This window comes from Triticum aestivum, chromosome 4D (genome assembly GCF_018294505.1).
Source record: "Triticum aestivum cultivar Chinese Spring chromosome 4D, IWGSC CS RefSeq v2.1, whole genome shotgun sequence".
Classification (NCBI taxonomy): Eukaryota; Viridiplantae; Streptophyta; class Magnoliopsida; order Poales; family Poaceae; genus Triticum; species Triticum aestivum.
Window position 1 is genome coordinate 329,140,009 of NC_057805.1, and position 18,079 is coordinate 329,158,087.

Below are 18,079 nucleotides of genomic sequence, written 5' to 3' on the forward strand. Positions count from 1 at the left end.
CCTCGTTCAGTGCGGCATGCTTTACAGCTTAGAACCGGGGCTCCAAAAGCGTTTTGAGAAACATGGAGCATATGAGATGTTCGAAGAGCTGAAAATGGTTTTCCAAGCTCATGCCCGGGTCGAGAGATATGAAGTCTCCGACAAGTGCTTCAGCTGTAAAATGGAGGAAAATAGTTCTGTTAGTGAGCACATACTCAGAATGTCTGGGTTACACAACCGCTTGTCTCAGCTGGGAGTTAATCTCCCGGATGACGCGGTCATTGACAGAATCCTTCAGTCGCTTCCACCGAGCTACAAGAGCTTTGTGATGAACTTCAATATGCAAGGGATGGAAAAGACCATTCCTGAGGTATATTCAATGCTGAAATCAGCGGAGGTGGAGATCAGAAAGGAACATCAAGTGTTGATGGTGAATAAAACCACTAAGTTCAAGAAGGGCAAGGGTAAGAAGAACTTCAAGAAGGACGGCAAGGGAGTTGTCGCGCCCGGTAAGCCAGTTGCCGGGAAGAAGCCAAGGAATGGACCCAAGCCTGAGACTGAGTGCTTTTATTGCAAGGGAAGTGGTCACTGGAAGCGGAACTGCCCCAAATACTTAGCGGACAAGAAGGCCGGCAACACCAAAGGTATATGTGATATACATGTAATTGATGTGTACCTTACCAGTACTCGTAGTAGCTCCTGGGTATTTGATACCGGTGCGGTTGCTCATATTTGTAACTCAAAACAGGAGCTGCGGAATAAACGGAGACTGGCGAAGGACGAGGTGACGATGCGCGTCGGGAATGGTTCCAAGGTCGATGTGATCGCCGTCGGCACGCTACCTCTACATTTACCTACGGGATTAGTTTTAAACCTCAATAATTGTTATTTAGTGCCAGCTTTGAGCATGAACATTGTATCTGGATCTCGTTTAATTCGAGATGGCTACTCATTTAAATCCGAGAATAATGGTTGTTCTATTTATATGAGAGATATGTTTTATGGTCATGCCCCGCTGGTCAATGGTTTATTCTTGATGAATCTCGAACGTGATGTTACACATATTCATAGTGTGAATACCAAAAGATGTAAAGTTGATAACGATAGTCCCACATACTTGTGGCACTGCCGCCTTGGTCACATTGGTGTCAAGCGTATGAAGAAGCTCCATGCAGATGGACTTTTGGAGTCTCTTGATTACGAATCATTTGACACGTGCGAACCATGCCTCATGGGTAAGATGACCAAGACTCCGTTCTCCGGAACAATGGAGCGAGCAACCAACTTATTGGAAATCATACATACCAATGTGTGCGGTCCAATGAATGTTGAGGCTCGCGGAGGCTATCGTTATGTTCTCACTCTCACTGATGATTTAAGTAGATATGGGTATGTCTACCTAATGAAACACAAGTCTGAAACCTTTGAAAAGTTCAAGGAATTTCATAGTGAGGTTGAGAATCAACGTGACAGAAAAATAAAGTTCCTACGATCAGATCGTGGAGGAGAATATTTAAGTCACGAATTTGGTACACACTTAAGGAAATGTGGAATAGTTTCACAACTCACGCCACGTGGAACACCTCAGTGAAATGGTGTGTCCGAACGTCGTAATCGCACTCTATTGGATATGGTGCGATCTATGATGTCTCTTACCGATCTACCGCTCTCATTTTGGGGCTATGCTTTAGAGACTGCCGCATTCATTTTAAATAGGGCTCCGTCGAAATCCGTTGAGACGACACCGTATGAATTATGGTTTGGGAAGAAACCTAAGCTGTCGTTTCTAAAAGTTTGGGGATGTGATGCTTATGTCAAGAAACTTCAACCTGAAAAGCTCAAACCCAAGTCAGAGAAATGCGTCTTCATAGGATACCCTAAGGAAACCATTGGGTATACCTTCTACCTTAGATCCGAAGGCAAGATCTTTGTTGCCAAGAACTGGTCCTTTCTGGAGAAAGAGTTTCTCTCAAAAGAATTAAGTGGGAGGAAAGTGGAACTTGATGAGGTGATAGTCATCCCTTCCGAACCGGAAAGTAGCGCAGCGCGGGAAGATGTTCCTGTGGTGCCTACACCGACTGGAGAGGAAGTTAATGATGATGATCATGAAGCTTCGGATCAAGTTACTGCTGAACTTCGAAGGTCCACAAGGACACGTTCCGCACCAGAGTGGTACGGCAACCCTGTCCTGGAAATCATGTTGTTAGACAACGGTGAACCTTCGAACTATGAAGAAGCGATGGCGGGCCCGGATTCCGACAAATGGCTAGAAGCCATGCAATCCGAGATAGGATCCATGTATGAAAACGAAGTATGGACTTTGACTGACTTGCCCGATGATCGGCGAGCCATAGAAAACAAATGGATCTTTAAGAAGAAGACAGACGCGGATGGTAATGTGACCATCTATAAGGCTCGACTTGTCGCTAAGGGTTATCGACAAGTTCAAGGGGTTGACTACGATGAGACTTTCTCACCCATAGCGAAGCTGAAGTCCGTCCGAATCATGTTAGCAATTGCCGCATACTATGATTATGAGATATGGCAGATGGACGTCAAAACGGCATTCCTTAACGGCTTCCTTAAGGAAGAATTGTATATGATGCAGCCGGAAGGTTTTGTCGATCCTAAGAATGCTAACAAAGTATGCAAGCTCCAACGCTCAATCTATGGGCTGGTGCAAGCATCTCGGAGTTGGAACATTCGCTTTGATGAGATGATCAAAGCGTTTGGGTTTACACAGACTTATGGAGAAGCCTGTGTTTACAAGAAAGTGAGTGGGAGCTCTGTAGCATTTCTCATATTATATGTGGATGACATACTATTGATGGGAAATGATATAGAATTCTTGGAAAGTATAAAGGCATATTTGAATAAGTGTTTTTCAATGAAGGACCTTGGAGAAGCTGCTTATATATTAGGCATCAAGATCTATAGAGATATATCAAGACGCCTCATTGGTCTTTCACAGAGTACATACCTTGACAAGATATTGAAGAAGTCCAATATGGATCAGTCCAAGAAGGGGTTCTTGCCTGTATTGCAAGGTGTGCAATTGAGCACGGCTCAATGCCCGACCACGGCAGAAGATAGAGAAAAGATGAGTGTCATCCCCTATGCCTCGGCCATAGGGTCTATAATGTATGCCATGTTGTGTACCAGACCTGATGTAAACCTTGCCGTAAGTTTGGTAGGAAGGTACCAAAGTAATCCCGGCATGGAACACTGGACAGCGGTCAAGAATATCCTGAAGTACCTGAAAAGGACTAAGGATATGTTTCTCGTTTATGGAGGTGACGAAGAGCTCGTCGTAAAGGGTTACGTCGACGCTAGCTTCGACACAGATCTGGATGACTCCAAGTCACAAACCGGATACGTGTATATTTTGAATGGAGGGGCAGTAAGCTGGTGCAGTTGCAAGCAAAGCGTCGTGGCGGGATCTACATGTGAAGCGGAGTACATGGCAGCCTCAGAGGCAGCACAGGAAGCAGTCTGGATAAAGGAGTTCATCACCGACCTAGGGGTGATTCCCAATGCGTCGGGCCCGATGACTCTCTTCTGTGACAACACTGGAGCTATTGCCCTTGCCAAGGAGCCCAGGTTTCACAGGAAGACCAGGCATATCAAGTGTCGCTTCAACTCCATTCGTGAAAGTGTTCAAAATTGAGACATAGATATTTGTAAAGTACATACGGACCTGAATGTAGCAGATCCGTTGACTAAACCTCTCCCTAGATCAAAACATGATCAACACCAGAACGCTATGGGTGTTCGATTCATCACAATGTAACTAGATTATTGACTCTAGTGCAAGTGGGAGACTATTGGAAATATGCCCTAGAGGCAATAATAAATGGTTATTATTATATTTCTTTGTTCATGCTATAATTGTGTTATCCGAAAATCGTAATACATGTGTGAATACATAGACCACAATGTGTCCCTAGTAAGCCTCTAGTTGACTAGCTCGTTGATCAACAGATAGTCATGGTTTCCTGACTATGGACATTGGATGTCATTGATAACGGGATCACATCATTAGGAGAATGATGTGATGGACAAGACCCAATCCTAAGCATAGCTCAAAGATCGTGTAGTTCGTTTGCTAGAGCTTTTCCAATGTCAAGTATCTTTTCCTTAGACCATGAGATCGTGTAACTCCCGGATGCCGTAGGAGTGCTTTGGGTGTGCCAAACGTCACAACGTAACTGGGTGACTATAAAGGTACACTACGGGTATCTCTGAAAGTGTCTGTTGGGTTGACACGGATCGAGACTGGGATTTGTCACTCCGTATGACGGAGAGGTATCTCTGGGCCCACTCGGTAATGCATCATCATAATGAGCTCAATGTGACTAAGGAGTTAGTCACGGGATCATGCATTGCGGTACGAGTAAAGAGACTTGCCGGTAACGAGATTGAACAAGGTATTGGGATACCGACGATCGAATCTCGGGCAAGTAACATACCGATTGACAAAGGGAATTGTATACGGGATTGATTGAATCCTCGACATCGTGGTTCATCCGATGAGATCATCGTGGAACATGTGGGAGCCAACATGGGTATCCAGATCCCGCTGCTGGTTATTGATCGGAGAGGCGTCTCGGTCATGTCTGCATGTCTCCCGAACCCGTAGGGTCTACACACTTAAGGTTCGGTGACGCTAGGGTTGTAGAGATATGAGTATGCGGAAACCCGAAAGTTGTTCGGAGTCCCGGATGAGATCCCGGACGTCACCAGGAGTTCCGGAATGGTCCGGAGGTGAAGAATTATATATAGGAAGTCCAGTTTCGGCCACCGGGAAAGTTTCGGGGGTTATCAGTATTGTACCGGGACCACCGGAAGGGTCCCGGGGGTCCACCGGGTGGGGCCACCTATCCCGGAGGGCCCCATGGGCTGAAGTGGGAAGGGAACCAGCCCTTAGTGGGCTGGGGCGCCCCCCCTTGGGCCTCCCCCTGCGCCTAGGGTTGGAAACCCTAGGGGTGGGGGCGCCCCACTTGGCTTGGGGGGAAGCCACCCCCCCCTTGGAGATCTGATCTCCCAGGGCCGCCCCCCCCCCCCCTCCAGGGGTCCTATATATAGTGGGGGGAGGGAGGGCAGCAACACCACAGCCCCTGGCGCCTCCCTCTCCCCCTGCAACACCTCTCCCTCTCGCAGAAGCTTGGCGAAGCCCTGCCGAGATCCCCGCTACATCCACCACCACGCCGTCGTGCTGCTGGATCTCCATCAACCTCTCCTTCCCCCTTGCTGGATCAAGAAGGAGGAGACGTCGCTGCTCCGTACGTGTGTTGAACGCGGGGGTGCCGTTCGTTCGGCACTCGGTCATCGGTGATTTGGATCACGGCGAGTACGACTCCATCATCCCCGTTCACTAGAACGCTTCCGCTCGCGATCTACAAGGGTATGTAGATGCACTCATTTCCCCTCGTTGCTAGTATACTCCATAGATGGATCTTGGTGATGCGTAGGAAATTTTAAAATTCTGCTACGATCCCCAACAGGTAGAACCGCTCCTCTGGAGCTGTAGTACCGTGGCCCCCAGGCCAAGTGCCGCTACATTGCGGTAGTAGGGGCGGATGTAGTTTTTTACATCCGCGCCTCCGCGGTAGTACCGCACCTTGTGCGCGGTAGTACCGCGCGCGGCCTGGCTCATCCGCCACGCGGTAGTACCACTCCTCCAGCTGTAGTACCGTGTCGGATTTTTGCATCGTTTGATTTTCAGCGGAAGTAGGCACGGATGTATTTTTATTCATCCGCGTCTTTCCCAGGCTAGGCCATTCCTGCCTTGCGGTAGTACCGCAAGGGGGAGCGGTAGTACCGCTCCTGCGGAAGTACTGCTCTCAGCCTCTGTGCTTCAGGCTTGACCTAGTTCCTGCCGTAGCAGCGGTAGTACCGCGGTCACCCGCGGTAGTACCGTGTGGCCGTGCGGTAGTACCGCTTGTCAGGGGCGGTAGTGCCGCGAGTCGCGGGCTGGTTAGGTGGATAACAGTTGGATTTAGTTCTCGACTATAAAAGGGGTGTCTTCTTCCTCTAGTTGACCACCTCTTCCAACCCTAAGCTCCATTGTTGCTCCGAGCTCCTTTTTCGCCCGATCTCACTCCCTAGCCAATCAAACTTGTTGATTTGCTCGGGAGTGGTTGAGAAGGCCCCGATCTACACTTCCACCAAGAGAAATTTGACTTCCCCCCACTAATCCCTTGCGGATCTTGTTACTCTTGGGTGTTTGAGCACCCTAGACGGTTGAGGTCACCGCGGAGCCATAGTCCATTGTGGTGAAGCTTCATGGTGTCATTGGGAGCCTCCAATTAACTTGTGGAGATTGCCCCAACCTTGTTTGTAAAGGTTCGGTCGCCGCCTCCAAGGGCACCAATAGTGGAATCATGGCATCTCGCATTGTGTGAGGGCGTGAGGAGAATACGGTGGCCCTAGTGGCTTCTTGGGGAGCATTGTGCCTCCACACCGCTCCAACGGAGACGTACTTCCCTTCAAAGGAAAGGAACTTCGGTAACACATCCTCGTCTTCACCGGCTCCACTCTTGGTTATCTCGTGCCTTTACTTGTGCAAGCTTATTTGTGCTATATCTCTTGCTTGCTTGTGTGCTTATTGTTGTTGCATCATATAGGTTGCTCACCTAGTTGCATATCTAGACAACCTACTTTGATGCAAACTTTAAATTGGTAAAGAAAAGCTAAAAATTGTTAGTTGCCTATTCACCCCCCCCCCTCTAGTCAACTATATCGATCCTTTCACATAATTTATAGGAACAAGAATCAACTAGCATAGGAAGGCAAAACAAGTATAACTTCAAAACTTTAAGCACATAGAGAGGAAACTTGATATTATTGCAACTCCTACAGGCATATATTCCTCCATCATCATAATTTTCAGTAGCATCATGAATGAATTCAACAATATAACCATCACATAGAGCATTCTTTTCATGATCTATAAGCATAGAAATTTTTCTACTCTTCACATAAGCAAAATTCTTCTCATTCAGAATAGTGGGATCACTAATTCCTAAAGTCGACACTCTTCCAAACCCACCTTAGATGATAGTATTATTCATACTCCAAAAGATATAAGTGAATTTCATGGAGCATTCCACAATTAATATAGACTAACCAATATCCAAGCTCAAAATATGTAAGTGAAGCACACGAAACATTCTATAAAACCATACTCAAAAGATTTAAGTGAAGCACAAAGGGCAATTCTATAAGATCATACTTAAAAGATATAAGTGAAGCACATGAAGTATTCTATAAATCAATGAAGGGCTATCTCATGCTAGCATGGTTCGTAAAGGAAAAACAAAAACACAAAGGACACAAATCATGTGAACAAAACAAAAACCGAGGTATACCGATATTTGCTGAAGAAGAAAGATGGGATGCCAACCGGGGCATCCCCAAGCTTAGATGCTTGAGTATCCTTTAAAATATTTACTTGGGGTGCCTTGGTCATCCCCAAGCTTGAACTCTTGCCTCTCTTTATTCTTCTCATATTGATAGTTCCTCGATCTTCAAACACTTCATCCACACAGAACTTTAACAAAAAATTTGTGAGATCCGTTAGTGTAATAAAGCAAACTACCACTTTAAGGTACTGTAATGAACTCATTATTTATTTATATTGGTGTTAAACCTACTGTATTCCAACTTCTTTATGGTTCATACCCCCCGATACTAGCCATAGATTGATCAAAATAAGCAAACAACACACGCAAAACAGAATCTGTCAAAAACAAGACAGTCTGTAGTAATCTGGAGGTTTAGCAAACTTCTGTAACTCCAAAAATTATGAAATAAATTTGACAATTTGAACAATTTGTACAGAAGTAATGTGAAAAACGTTTCAGACCCATTTGACTTTCCAGTAAAAAATGTAAAATCATGCGCTACAGCCAAAGTTTCTGTTTTTGTTCTGCACATAGTAAACAAGCGATCTAATCATCCTAAAACCAAAACTTGGCATATTATTTTTATAATACAATGGATATATACAAGGGGATAATTATTTATAGAGAACCTTTCATGAAAAATTCTACATTGTTTCCGTGAGCATGAACACAAGTGCTCAAGGTCGACCCTCACTTCTTCAATGCAAAACTTTTCAATCACTTCTCTTTTTGAAAAACTTTTTAGGCATGAGAGGCAAGTAAATTTTTTTTTGGTATTTTCATTCTTAAATTTTTTTTGTATGTTTCACCCACAACTAAACATAAACAAAAAGGAAAAACAAAATCTACTTAGTGAAGAAAGCAAGAAAGCACACACGAGAATATCAACCCCACGCTATTACTCCCCGGCAACGGCGCCAGAAAAGAGCTTGATAATCCCCAAGTGCAGGGAATCATCGTAGCAATTCCCAATGGTGGAAGTGATAAGTATGGAGTGTCGAACCCACAAGGAGCTAAAGGTAAGATCAATATTCTCTCAAGTCCTATCTGCCACTGATATGACTCTATGTACACCGAACGTTTGCTTCCAACTAGAAACGAGAACTAAAACTACATTGTGGGTATGAAGAGGATAACTTTGCATGGTATCGGAGAGCTAAAATATAAAAGTAGGTGTTGTTATCATAAAGTTAGAATATATTATAAATAGCGAGTGTGGAATAATGATGGATCGGTGTGCGGAATTGTCCTAGGCAATTGTTAACAAGACCGGTAGTCGTCATTGCAATTTCATATGAGGGAGAGGCATAAGCTAACATACTTTCTCTACTTGGATCATATGCACTTATGATTGGAACTCTAGCAAGCATCCGCAACTACTAAAGATCATTAAGGTAAAACCCAACCATAGCATTAAAGCATCAAGTCCTCTTTATTCCCATACGCAACAACCCCCTTACTCGGGTTTGTGTTTCAGGCACTCACCAACCCACTATAAGCGAATCATGAACGTATTGCAACACCCTACAGCGGGAATCCCTCACGCTTGCGCGACACGGAGGGCACCATAGGACAGCACCAAAATAAAACATACAACTCCTACCAATCTAGATCATCAATCAACCCAAAGACAAAGGATATCTACTCAAAACATCATAGGATGGCAACACATCATTGGATCATAATATGTGGCATAAAGCACCATGTTCAAGTAGGGATTACAGCGGGGTGCGGGAGAGTGGACCGCGTAAAAGAGATGAGGATGGTGATGGTGGTGGTGATGTTGATGAAGACGATCACCGCGGCGATGATTCCCCTCTCGATGGCACTCCGGTGCCACCAAGAGAGAGGAGGAGAGGTTCTCCCCCTTGTGCTTCCTCCTCCATGGCCTCCCCCCCCCCTAGATGGGGAGAGGTTCTCCCTCTGGTCCTTGGCCTTCATGGCGATGATGGCCCCTCCGGGATCCTCCTCCATGGCCTCCGGTGATGATGGCCCCCTCCAGCAGGGTGCCAGAGAGGGCCTAGATTGATTTCTTGTGGCTACAGAGGCTTGCGGCGGCGGAACTTCTGATTTAGTGGAAAACTCATATGCAAGATGATAAACAGTAAAACCTGACTCATAGTCTCGCCTCTAAGACAACCTCAAGTGTTGTTTGTGATCATGTTTTCGGATCTTAGGATATCGTTAAGTGTAACGATAGTCTTCAAAAACCATGTAGTATTGTTAGGATTATATCCACGACATCTCATGTATAATAAAAATGTATACAAAAAATATACAATGTGTGTGAAAACAGTTGATCGTGTATTTAGAAGATATTAATCAAGCAATTGAAAAAATGTTAATTTGTATTTAAAAATTGATAATCAAGCACTTGAAAAATGTTATATGTATATAGAAAAAAATGTTAATCGAGCATTTTAATTTTTTTAATGTCTATTGGAAAACTGTTGACCATGTATTCGAAAAATGTTAACCTTGTATTTAAATAATTTCAAACCTGTATTCGGAACATGTATTAGATATATACCAAAAATATACAATTTGTATGTAAAGTAATAATGAAAATATAAGCTCTCAAAAAAATTATCATGTGTTTCAAAAATATTAAGTGTTTATAAAAATATACAATTTTTTTACTATGTACTCACGAAAAAGTTAACATATGGTGAACAAAAAAGAACCAATCAAAAGCGGCCAAACACAAAGTAAAAAAAGAAGAAACCCAATAAAACCAAAAAGAAAGAAAAATAAAATATATAAACTAGCAAATCACTTCAAAGAATGAAAATAAAAAATAAGAAAAACAAAGAAAACCCAAAAAGTAATAAAAATCAGAATAAAGAAAGAAAGGCAAAAGGAAATAAAAAATAAAAAACAAAAAACAAGTGAAAATCAAGAAAGAAACTAAGAAAATCAATGAATAAGCAAAGAAAATAGGAGAAAACATGTATAAAACAAAGAATAAAGAAAGAAAAACAAGTAAAAAAGAAACAAAAATTCCCGGATAAAACTAGACTAAACCATTCAGCAACCAACCCACCAAGCGAGCTAGCAAACCAGCGAACTCGAACAAAGGAACCCAGTGGAAAAAAAAGGTGAACATGGGCCGGCCTAGTAGCTACATTGCGGGGGCCGCTACATTGCGCTGAAAATGGGCCGGCCTTCAGTTTGCGTCTCCTATTTGACAGGTAGGTCGTTCGTTAGCGACCTAGCCCCTACCCCTTACAGGATCTGATTTTCTTTTGCGCCATCCCATTTCGGGCTCCTTCTCCATCAGTTTTGGGAAGGTTGTAGAATCTAATCTGAAGCCGTTTTTTCCTCTGTTTTTTTATTTTTCTTTCTTTTTCTTTTTACGTTATTTTTTATTTTCTTTTTTCTTTTCTATTCTGTTGTATTTTTCTTCTTCTTTCCTATTTTAATTTTCCTTTTATTTTTCTCCTTTCTGACCATTTCTCAATTTTGTGAACATATTTTCTCAAATCGCGAACGCTTTTTTAAAATCTTGAACATATTTTTACTCGTCAACATGTGAAAGTTTTTCAAATTTGTGAACATTTTTCACCAAGTCGCGATTTTTTTTGGAAATGACAAACATTTTTATAAATTTGCAAACATTTCTTGAAATTGTGAACACTTTTTTTATCCCATGAACCATTTTTTAGATCGGTGAAAATTTTCCAATAGAGGCGCATTTTTCTGAAATTGGTAGAACAGTTTTTGTAATTAAAGAACATATTTTTGTTTTGATGAATATTTAGAAATGTATGGATATTTATTGTATCAGGGAATATTTTTAAAAATTCATACCAGTTTTTGATTCACAATTGTTTTTTCAATTTCATAACCATTTTTGATTCACAATTTATTTTTTCAATTTCATAACATTTTTTGGAAAATCAGGAATATTTTTTGAAACCACGAATACTTTTTGATGTCCTGAACATGTTTTTATTTTAATTTTTAAAAGAAATTTCAGAACATTTTGAAATCCCAAATTAACTAAAATAGAGAAAATCCGAAAAGAAAAGAATAAATTAAAAATCAAGCGCGACGCACATGGGATGACCCAAAATGGCATGCTGGGGAGTGACCAGTGCTAAAAATTTGAAAGTTCGATCTTTTTATAATATAAAAAATATGAAAATATGAAAAATTTCTGGAAAATTAATTTAGGAAAATTCTGAATTTTTTGGGAAAAAATCAATTTTTTAAGTCGATCATTTTTTGAAAATTTAAATAAAATTTGATATATTTTGTAGAAAATCTGGACATTTTTTAAAACTTTAACAAATTTTGAAAATCTTGATTTTTTTGTATTTTTAACATTTTCTGTAAATTAAATTATTTTAGAAGTTCTAAATATTTTTTGAAACACGTTATCGCTCGCTTCGTTCATGCATGCTGACCAGCGAACGACTGTTGGGTGTTCTCTCTTCGTGCATGCTAAGAGGGTATTTGGGTTCCCTAAAAAAGAAAGTATTTAGGCTGAGCTCGTGCATGTTGAGGCGGCTCCGTGCAGCGTGCCAAACACCCAAAAATGGCTCGAGAAGGGTACTTTTGTGCTCATGCACCCTCCAGCACTCTACCAAACACACCCTATATGGCATAGCACATGCCAGGCAGCGGACGCGCGCCCATTTTGGGCAGGCCCATGAGCTGCAGCGGGGAGGCCCCCTATTTTCTTGTTTCCTTCTTATTTCGTTTTTTTATGATTCAGGATTTCAAAAACATTCCAAAATTTGAAAAATATGCGAACTTCAAAAATGCTCGTGGAGCCAAAAACGTAGCTCAATTTGAATAATGTTGATGAATTTGAAAAAATGTCCATGAATTTTGATAATGATGACCTTTTTTTATCAGATGAACAAATTGTGAATTTGACGAACATTTTTTGAAATTTATGAACAAATTTTTATCAAGAACATTTTCTTAAAAAGTTGGATGACATTTCTGAAAAATGGATGAAAACTTTTTGAATTTGATGAACATTTTAAAAATTGACGTTGAACCAAACTTTGAGTAAGATGAACAATTTTTGAATTAGATGAACATTCTTCAGTTTTTGAACTTGATGAATACATTCTTAATTCAAGATCACTTTTTTTGAAAAATCGGATGAAATTTTTGAAAACTGGATGAACATTTTCTAAAATTATGCAGAATCTTTTTTGTATTTTATGAAAAACGGTGATGAAGAAGAAATTAAAATTTGAAGAATAAAAACAGAAAAAGAAATATAAAAAACTGGGGGACCTCGCGGCCCACATGGGCCGGCCCAAAAGGCAGGCAGAGGAGGTGGGTGGGGGGGGCGCTACAGGGCTAGGGGGTGTAGGATTATTGATCCAGCTTAGCGCGTGGTACTGAAGGTCGAGACGAAAGAAGCACTCGCGCTAAGCTGATCAATAATTCTACACGTACAAAGAGGCTACGTAAACCTTCCTTCCTAATTCTATCCCCCTCCCCCCTATTTTCAGTGGGGGTGGGCCCCGCCTCTGCCTAACACCAACCAAAATTTATCAACTACCTAATCACGTAACATTACGTTAACTTCTTTCCTAAGTGTGGCATTGCTCAAGCTGGATATAGTCGCCGCGCAATTGAACGCCAGAAACGCACGATGAACACAAGAAGAGGCTCGTCCTCCTCGTACGGCTGTCCTGTAACCTCGGCTTGTTTGCGAGCTCAAGGCCCATGCGCAACCCTCATTCTCGGGCTTGTCCCAAATTAGCACGCGCTTATAAAATGACGAATCCTCATCTCCGGCTCCTATTTAGTCCAACTTGTAAGAAATAAAGTAGACCCCTTCCATTGGTTGAGGGGCTCAAACCTCCTAAACACCTCCCATTTGATTGTATAATTGTATCAACTGATCGGGAGGTGTTGATCGTCGTAAACCATGAGCAAAGGCGCCATAATCGGCGCGTCCACCGTCCTGGTGGTGGCGGTCGTCGCTGCCGTCTGCGTCGTGTCCTTCAAAGAAGCTAAAAATGAGGAGGACAGCACGGAGCTGACGACGTCGATCAAGTCGATCAAGTCCTTCTGCCAGCCCGTGGACTACAAGGCGGCGTGCGAGAAGACGCTGGGGGAGACGGCCGGCAATGCGACGACCACGACGGAGCTGGCCAAGGCCATCTTCAAGGCCACCTCGGAGCGGATCGAGAAGGCCGTGCAGGAGTCCAGCCTGCTCAACGAGCTCAAACATGACCCACGCACGTCGGGCGCGCTCAAGAACTGCAAGGAGATGCTCCACTATGCCATCGACGACCTCAAGACCACCTTCGACCAGCTCGGCGGCTTCGAGATGACCAACTTCAAGCACGCCATGGACGACCTCAAGACGTGGCTCACCTCCGCGCTCACGTACCAGGAGACCTGCATTGACGGCTTCGCCAACACCACGACCGACGCCTCCGCCAAGATGCGCAAGGCGCTTAACGTCTCCCAGGAGCTGACGGAGAACATCCTGTCCATCGTGGACGAGTTCGGGGACACCATCGCCAACCTGGACCTGTCCATCTTCAGCCGGCGGCTGCTCGGGCACGACGGCGCGCCCAGGTGGATGTCGGACGCCAAGCGGAGGCTGCTGGAGGTGTCTCCCAGCGAGCCCGACTTCAAGCCGGACATGACGGTGGCGGCGGACGGCAGCGGCGACTACAAGACCATCAACGAGGCGCTGGCCAAGGTGCCGCTCAAGAGCGAGGACACGTTCGTGATGCACGTCAAGGAGGGCACGTACAAGGAGTACGTCTCCGTGGCGCGCAACGTGACGAACCTCGTCATGATCGGCGACGGGGCCGGCAAGACGGTCATCACGGGGGACAAGAACTTCATGATGAACATCACCACCAAGGACACGGCCACCATGGAGGCGATCGGCAACGGCTTCTTCATGCGCGGGATCACGGTGGAGAACACGGCGGGCGCCAAGAACCACCAGGCCGTGGCGCTGAGGGTGCAGAGCGACCAGTCGGTGTTCTACGAGTGCCAGTTCGACGGGTACCAGGACACGCTGTACACGCACACCAGCCGGCAGTACTACCGCGACTGCACCGTGAGCGGCACCATCGACTTCATCTTCGGCAACGCGCAGGTGGTGTTCCAGAACTGCGTCCTCCAGGTGCGCAAGTGCATGGAGAACCAGCAGAACATCATCACGGCGCAGGGGCGCAAGGAGAGGCACTCCGCCGGCGGCATCGTCATCCACAACTGCACCATCGAGCCGCACCCGGAGTTCAAGGACCACATCGGCAGGCTCCGGACGTTCCTGGGGCGGCCGTGGAAGGAGCACTCCCGCACCCTCTACATCCAGTCGGAGATCGGCGACCTCATCGACCCGCAGGGGTGGCTGCCGTGGCTCGGCGACTTCGCGCTCAGCACCTGCTACTACGCCGAGGTGGACAACCGGGGGCCGGGGGCCGACATGAGCAATCGCGTCACGTGGAAGGGCGTCAAGCACGTCACCTACCGGCAGGCGCAAGAGAAGTACACCGTCGAGAGGTTCATCCAGGGGAATCTCTGGATCTCCAAGTACGGCGTGCCCTTCATCCCGGGGTTGCTGCCGCAGGAGCAGGCCGCCCACACTGACACTGAGCCAAGCTAGCGTTCTTTCGGGGTCGAGGATGAAGATGGATTGTGGACAAGGGTTGTTAATTTTATGGATAGAGGATCGGTTGTACGTACACTGTTGTTGATGTATATCATCTGTGTATCGTCGTACAGTATATGTGAGATGCATGTCAATGTAGAATGTAGAATGTATGTGCGTGTACACTGCTCTTTCGGACACCCATGCTCACAATTGGACAACTTACGACTCAAATAGAACAGGATTTAAGACAGTTTAATTACCACATGTTGATCTTTTTGCTTGTGTTTATCTATCTAGACGTCTTGCAGTGCTAAATTGTACTCCTTCGAACACCGACTTTTTTTAAAAGATCCAGCTTCCTGATTTTCTTTTCAAACACCGACTTTTTTTTAAGATCCAGCTGTTGCTGCCATTCATTTCATTAGCAGAGAGAACACCGACTTGTAAATGAGCCAAACTTGGACCTGGATCCTCGCCAACAAGGGAATAAATAGATGCACTTGCCAGAAAAAAGGTGATGCCAAATTGAAAAATGCCAACACATTGTCGCTTCCTATTTGAAGAGAGCAAACGAAATTATGTTCAGTAAAGCAAACAAATATTTCCTTTCATTCCGGGCAAAACCATGAGGAAGATACATAAGCAAGCAACAACATCATCAAACAACAGCATGGCACCCTTTGATAGTTACAAATACTGAATACACGACCTTTTTAACTTGTCAAGTCCACACTCTGCTCAGTGCTCCCGCGTCACTACTTGCGATTGGAGCGGCTTTATTAGATCAGGAAAAAAGCACACAAAAATCATACCAGGGCCAGCATAATCATAATCATAACCATATGTGTTCCCTCTCAGCTGGTTCAGTTGTAGGCGTCCGGGTTGGCGACGAGGTAGGCCTCGGCGGCCTTGAAGATGGCCGTGACAGACTCCTTGGCCTTGGTGATCTCATCGTTTACCTCCACGCCCGGCAGCAGCTTGTAGGTCGACTCCACCTTAACGACGCTCCCACCGTTGGCCGCCGGCTCCACCTTGATGTGCGAGGTGGTCGTCTCGATGGCGGTGCCGATGCCGCCGCCCTCGATGAGGGTGGACTTGCACTCGCACTTGTCGGCGTCGATGAACTCGAGCCTCTCTTTCATGAGGCTGAAGGGCATGGCTGCAAGATCAACTGTGTGTTATGCTTTGACCCAGGATGTGTACCAGACTGGAGCTGACATGAATTGTGCGTGACGTTCCGTTTCAAAAAGAAAATCGGGTTTGCTATTTCACATCTAGATGTGAAATATTATCTCACATCTAACTCACTCACCCTTGATTTTTTTAAAGTCTTCCACTCACTCATCCTTGATTTTTTTTAAGTCTCCCATGGATTTTAAGGGTGAGGAAGTTAGATGTGAGATAATATCTCACATCTAGATGTGACATAGGCAGACCCAAAAAAAATTGTGCGTGACGTGTGGTACCTGAGGTGAAGTTGAACTGCCTGACGCTGCCGATGCCGCCTTCGCCCTCAACAGGGTGGGCGCTGGCGACGATGTGCGGTGCGAGCTTAGGGGCCAGTGTGTGCCAGTCCATGACGCCGGCGCGGAAGAGGCGCGCTGCGGCCACCGGCGATTCGATCTCGTGGGTCCAGCTGTCGGTGGAGGCCATTGCTGTGATGATCAAGGACGACCGGTGCAAATGATGTGTTGAGCTGTAGTTGTAATGGCTTAGAGCTGCTTGGTTTCCTGGAGAGCGGAAGTGAGCGCTATAAATAGAGGCTCCAAGGCGGGGGTTGGTGAAGCTTGAACGGATAGGTGTGGTGAGTAGTGGGGGCTGGTGAAGGCACCAAGCCAGGGTCGAGTTTTTCCAAATTGGATGGCACCGTCGGTCGGCTGAGCTTTTATCATTGCAGGGTCTGAAAGCTCGCCCTTTCTCAATATATATTTAGTTAACGGCGAACAATGTGTTGTCCAATTGGCACCACGGACCGCGTGGGCAAATTGTTCCAGAATGTTTAGTTAAAGAAGAAGAATGACGGACTCCTAGTCAAAGCAAGAGATAGATAGTGGGGGTTGGTGTGGTTAGAACGAATTAACACCAACGCGAGCGACGACGACACACAGCGCGTCCACCGGCGGCGACCATCAGTGACATGCAACCTCGCGTGTTTACATGTAGAACTACGATCTGGCATGCATGTTCTGTGTGAACTCTCTTGTACTAGTACGCAGTGACTTAGGATTCCGGCGGACGTTTAACTGCAAATTAAGAGGTAATATTATTGGGAGTCATAAAGAGCCAAATGTAAGGTCAACTGGAATGCGATTTGCAGACCAAAGGAGTACGGTGGCCTTGGAGTGCTCAATACCGAAAAGTTCGCAAGGGCCTTGCGGTTACGATGGCTATGGTTTGAATGGAAGGAGCCCAGAAAACTTTGGGTTGGCCTTGGAAACCCCTGCATCGTAGAGGACCGTGAGTTCTTCTATGCATCTACGACTATCACCGTCGGGGATGGCGCCAAAACGCCTTTTTGGACTCCCCTTGGCTTCTTGGTCGTATGCCCAAGGACATTGCACCGCTAATTTTTTAGGCCTCGACAAGAAAGAATTGAAGGGTGCGCGAGGCTCTCAAGGAGAATGCTTGGATCCTCAAAATAAAGCAAGGCACCACTATCTCTGTCAACCACATCTCGGAATTCTTCAACCTTTGGATGCTCTTGCATGACTTCCGCCTTGATATGCAAGCGGAAGATGATATCATTTGGAAGCATGCGAACGACGGGATATACACGGCGAGCTCCGCCTACAAGGCTCAGTTTCTTGGCTTGACCCTATCCCCCTTGGACCGTATGGTTTGGAAGGCTTGGGCACCTCCGAAGATTAAATTCTTTGCTTGGTTGGCCTTGCAAGATAGGATTTGGACAGCCGATCGTCTGGAGAAGCGTGGTTGGCAAAACTGTGGCCTTTGCCCGCTTTGCAAGAGGGAACAAGAAACGGGGACACATCTCTTCTTCAAGTGTCGCTACACGCTTAGGCTTTGGAGATTGATCATAGAGCAGCTTGGACTTGCACACATGGACACCTCCGAGTGGCACTTGGATGAAACCGTCAACGCGTGG

General features: G+C 45.3%; 2 protein-coding genes across 2 annotated transcripts; one reads left to right on the top strand and one right to left on the bottom strand.

Annotated features, from left to right (window-relative positions):
• Positions 1 to 13,180: 13,180 nt before the first annotated feature.
• Positions 13,181 to 15,238, top strand: LOC123097716 (pectinesterase). The gene has a single exon (XM_044519528.1). It carries the CDS (start codon positions 13,285 to 13,287, stop codon positions 14,986 to 14,988), a length of 1,704 nt encoding a protein of 567 aa, XP_044375463.1. The 5' UTR covers positions 13,181 to 13,284; the 3' UTR covers positions 14,989 to 15,238.
• Positions 15,239 to 15,557: 319 nt separating this feature from the next.
• Positions 15,558 to 16,781, bottom strand: LOC100192197 (pathogenesis-related protein 1). The gene is made up of 2 exons (XM_044519529.1): positions 16,443 to 16,781; positions 15,558 to 16,135 (listed from the first exon to the last, which is right to left on the bottom strand). Exons 1-2 carry the CDS (start codon positions 16,627 to 16,629, stop codon positions 15,840 to 15,842), a joined length of 483 nt encoding a protein of 160 aa, XP_044375464.1. The 5' UTR covers positions 16,630 to 16,781; the 3' UTR covers positions 15,558 to 15,839.
• Between the last annotated feature and the right edge of the window lie 1,298 nt (positions 16,782 to 18,079).

What these genes read in the sequence shown, in the direction of transcription:
- LOC123097716 (XM_044519528.1), top strand. Translation starts at nt 13,285, where the DNA reads ATGAGCAAAGGCGCCATAATCGGCGCGTCCACCGTCCTGGTGGTGGCG.
- LOC100192197 (XM_044519529.1), bottom strand. Translation starts at nt 16,629, where the DNA reads ATGGCCTCCACCGACAGCTGGACCCACGAGATCGAATCGCCGGTGGCC. An exon ending in GCAGTTCAACTTCACCTCAG is followed by an intron (nt 16,136 to 16,442) that starts GTACCACACGTC and finishes TTGATCTTGCAG; the next exon opens with CCATGCCCTTCAGCCTCATG.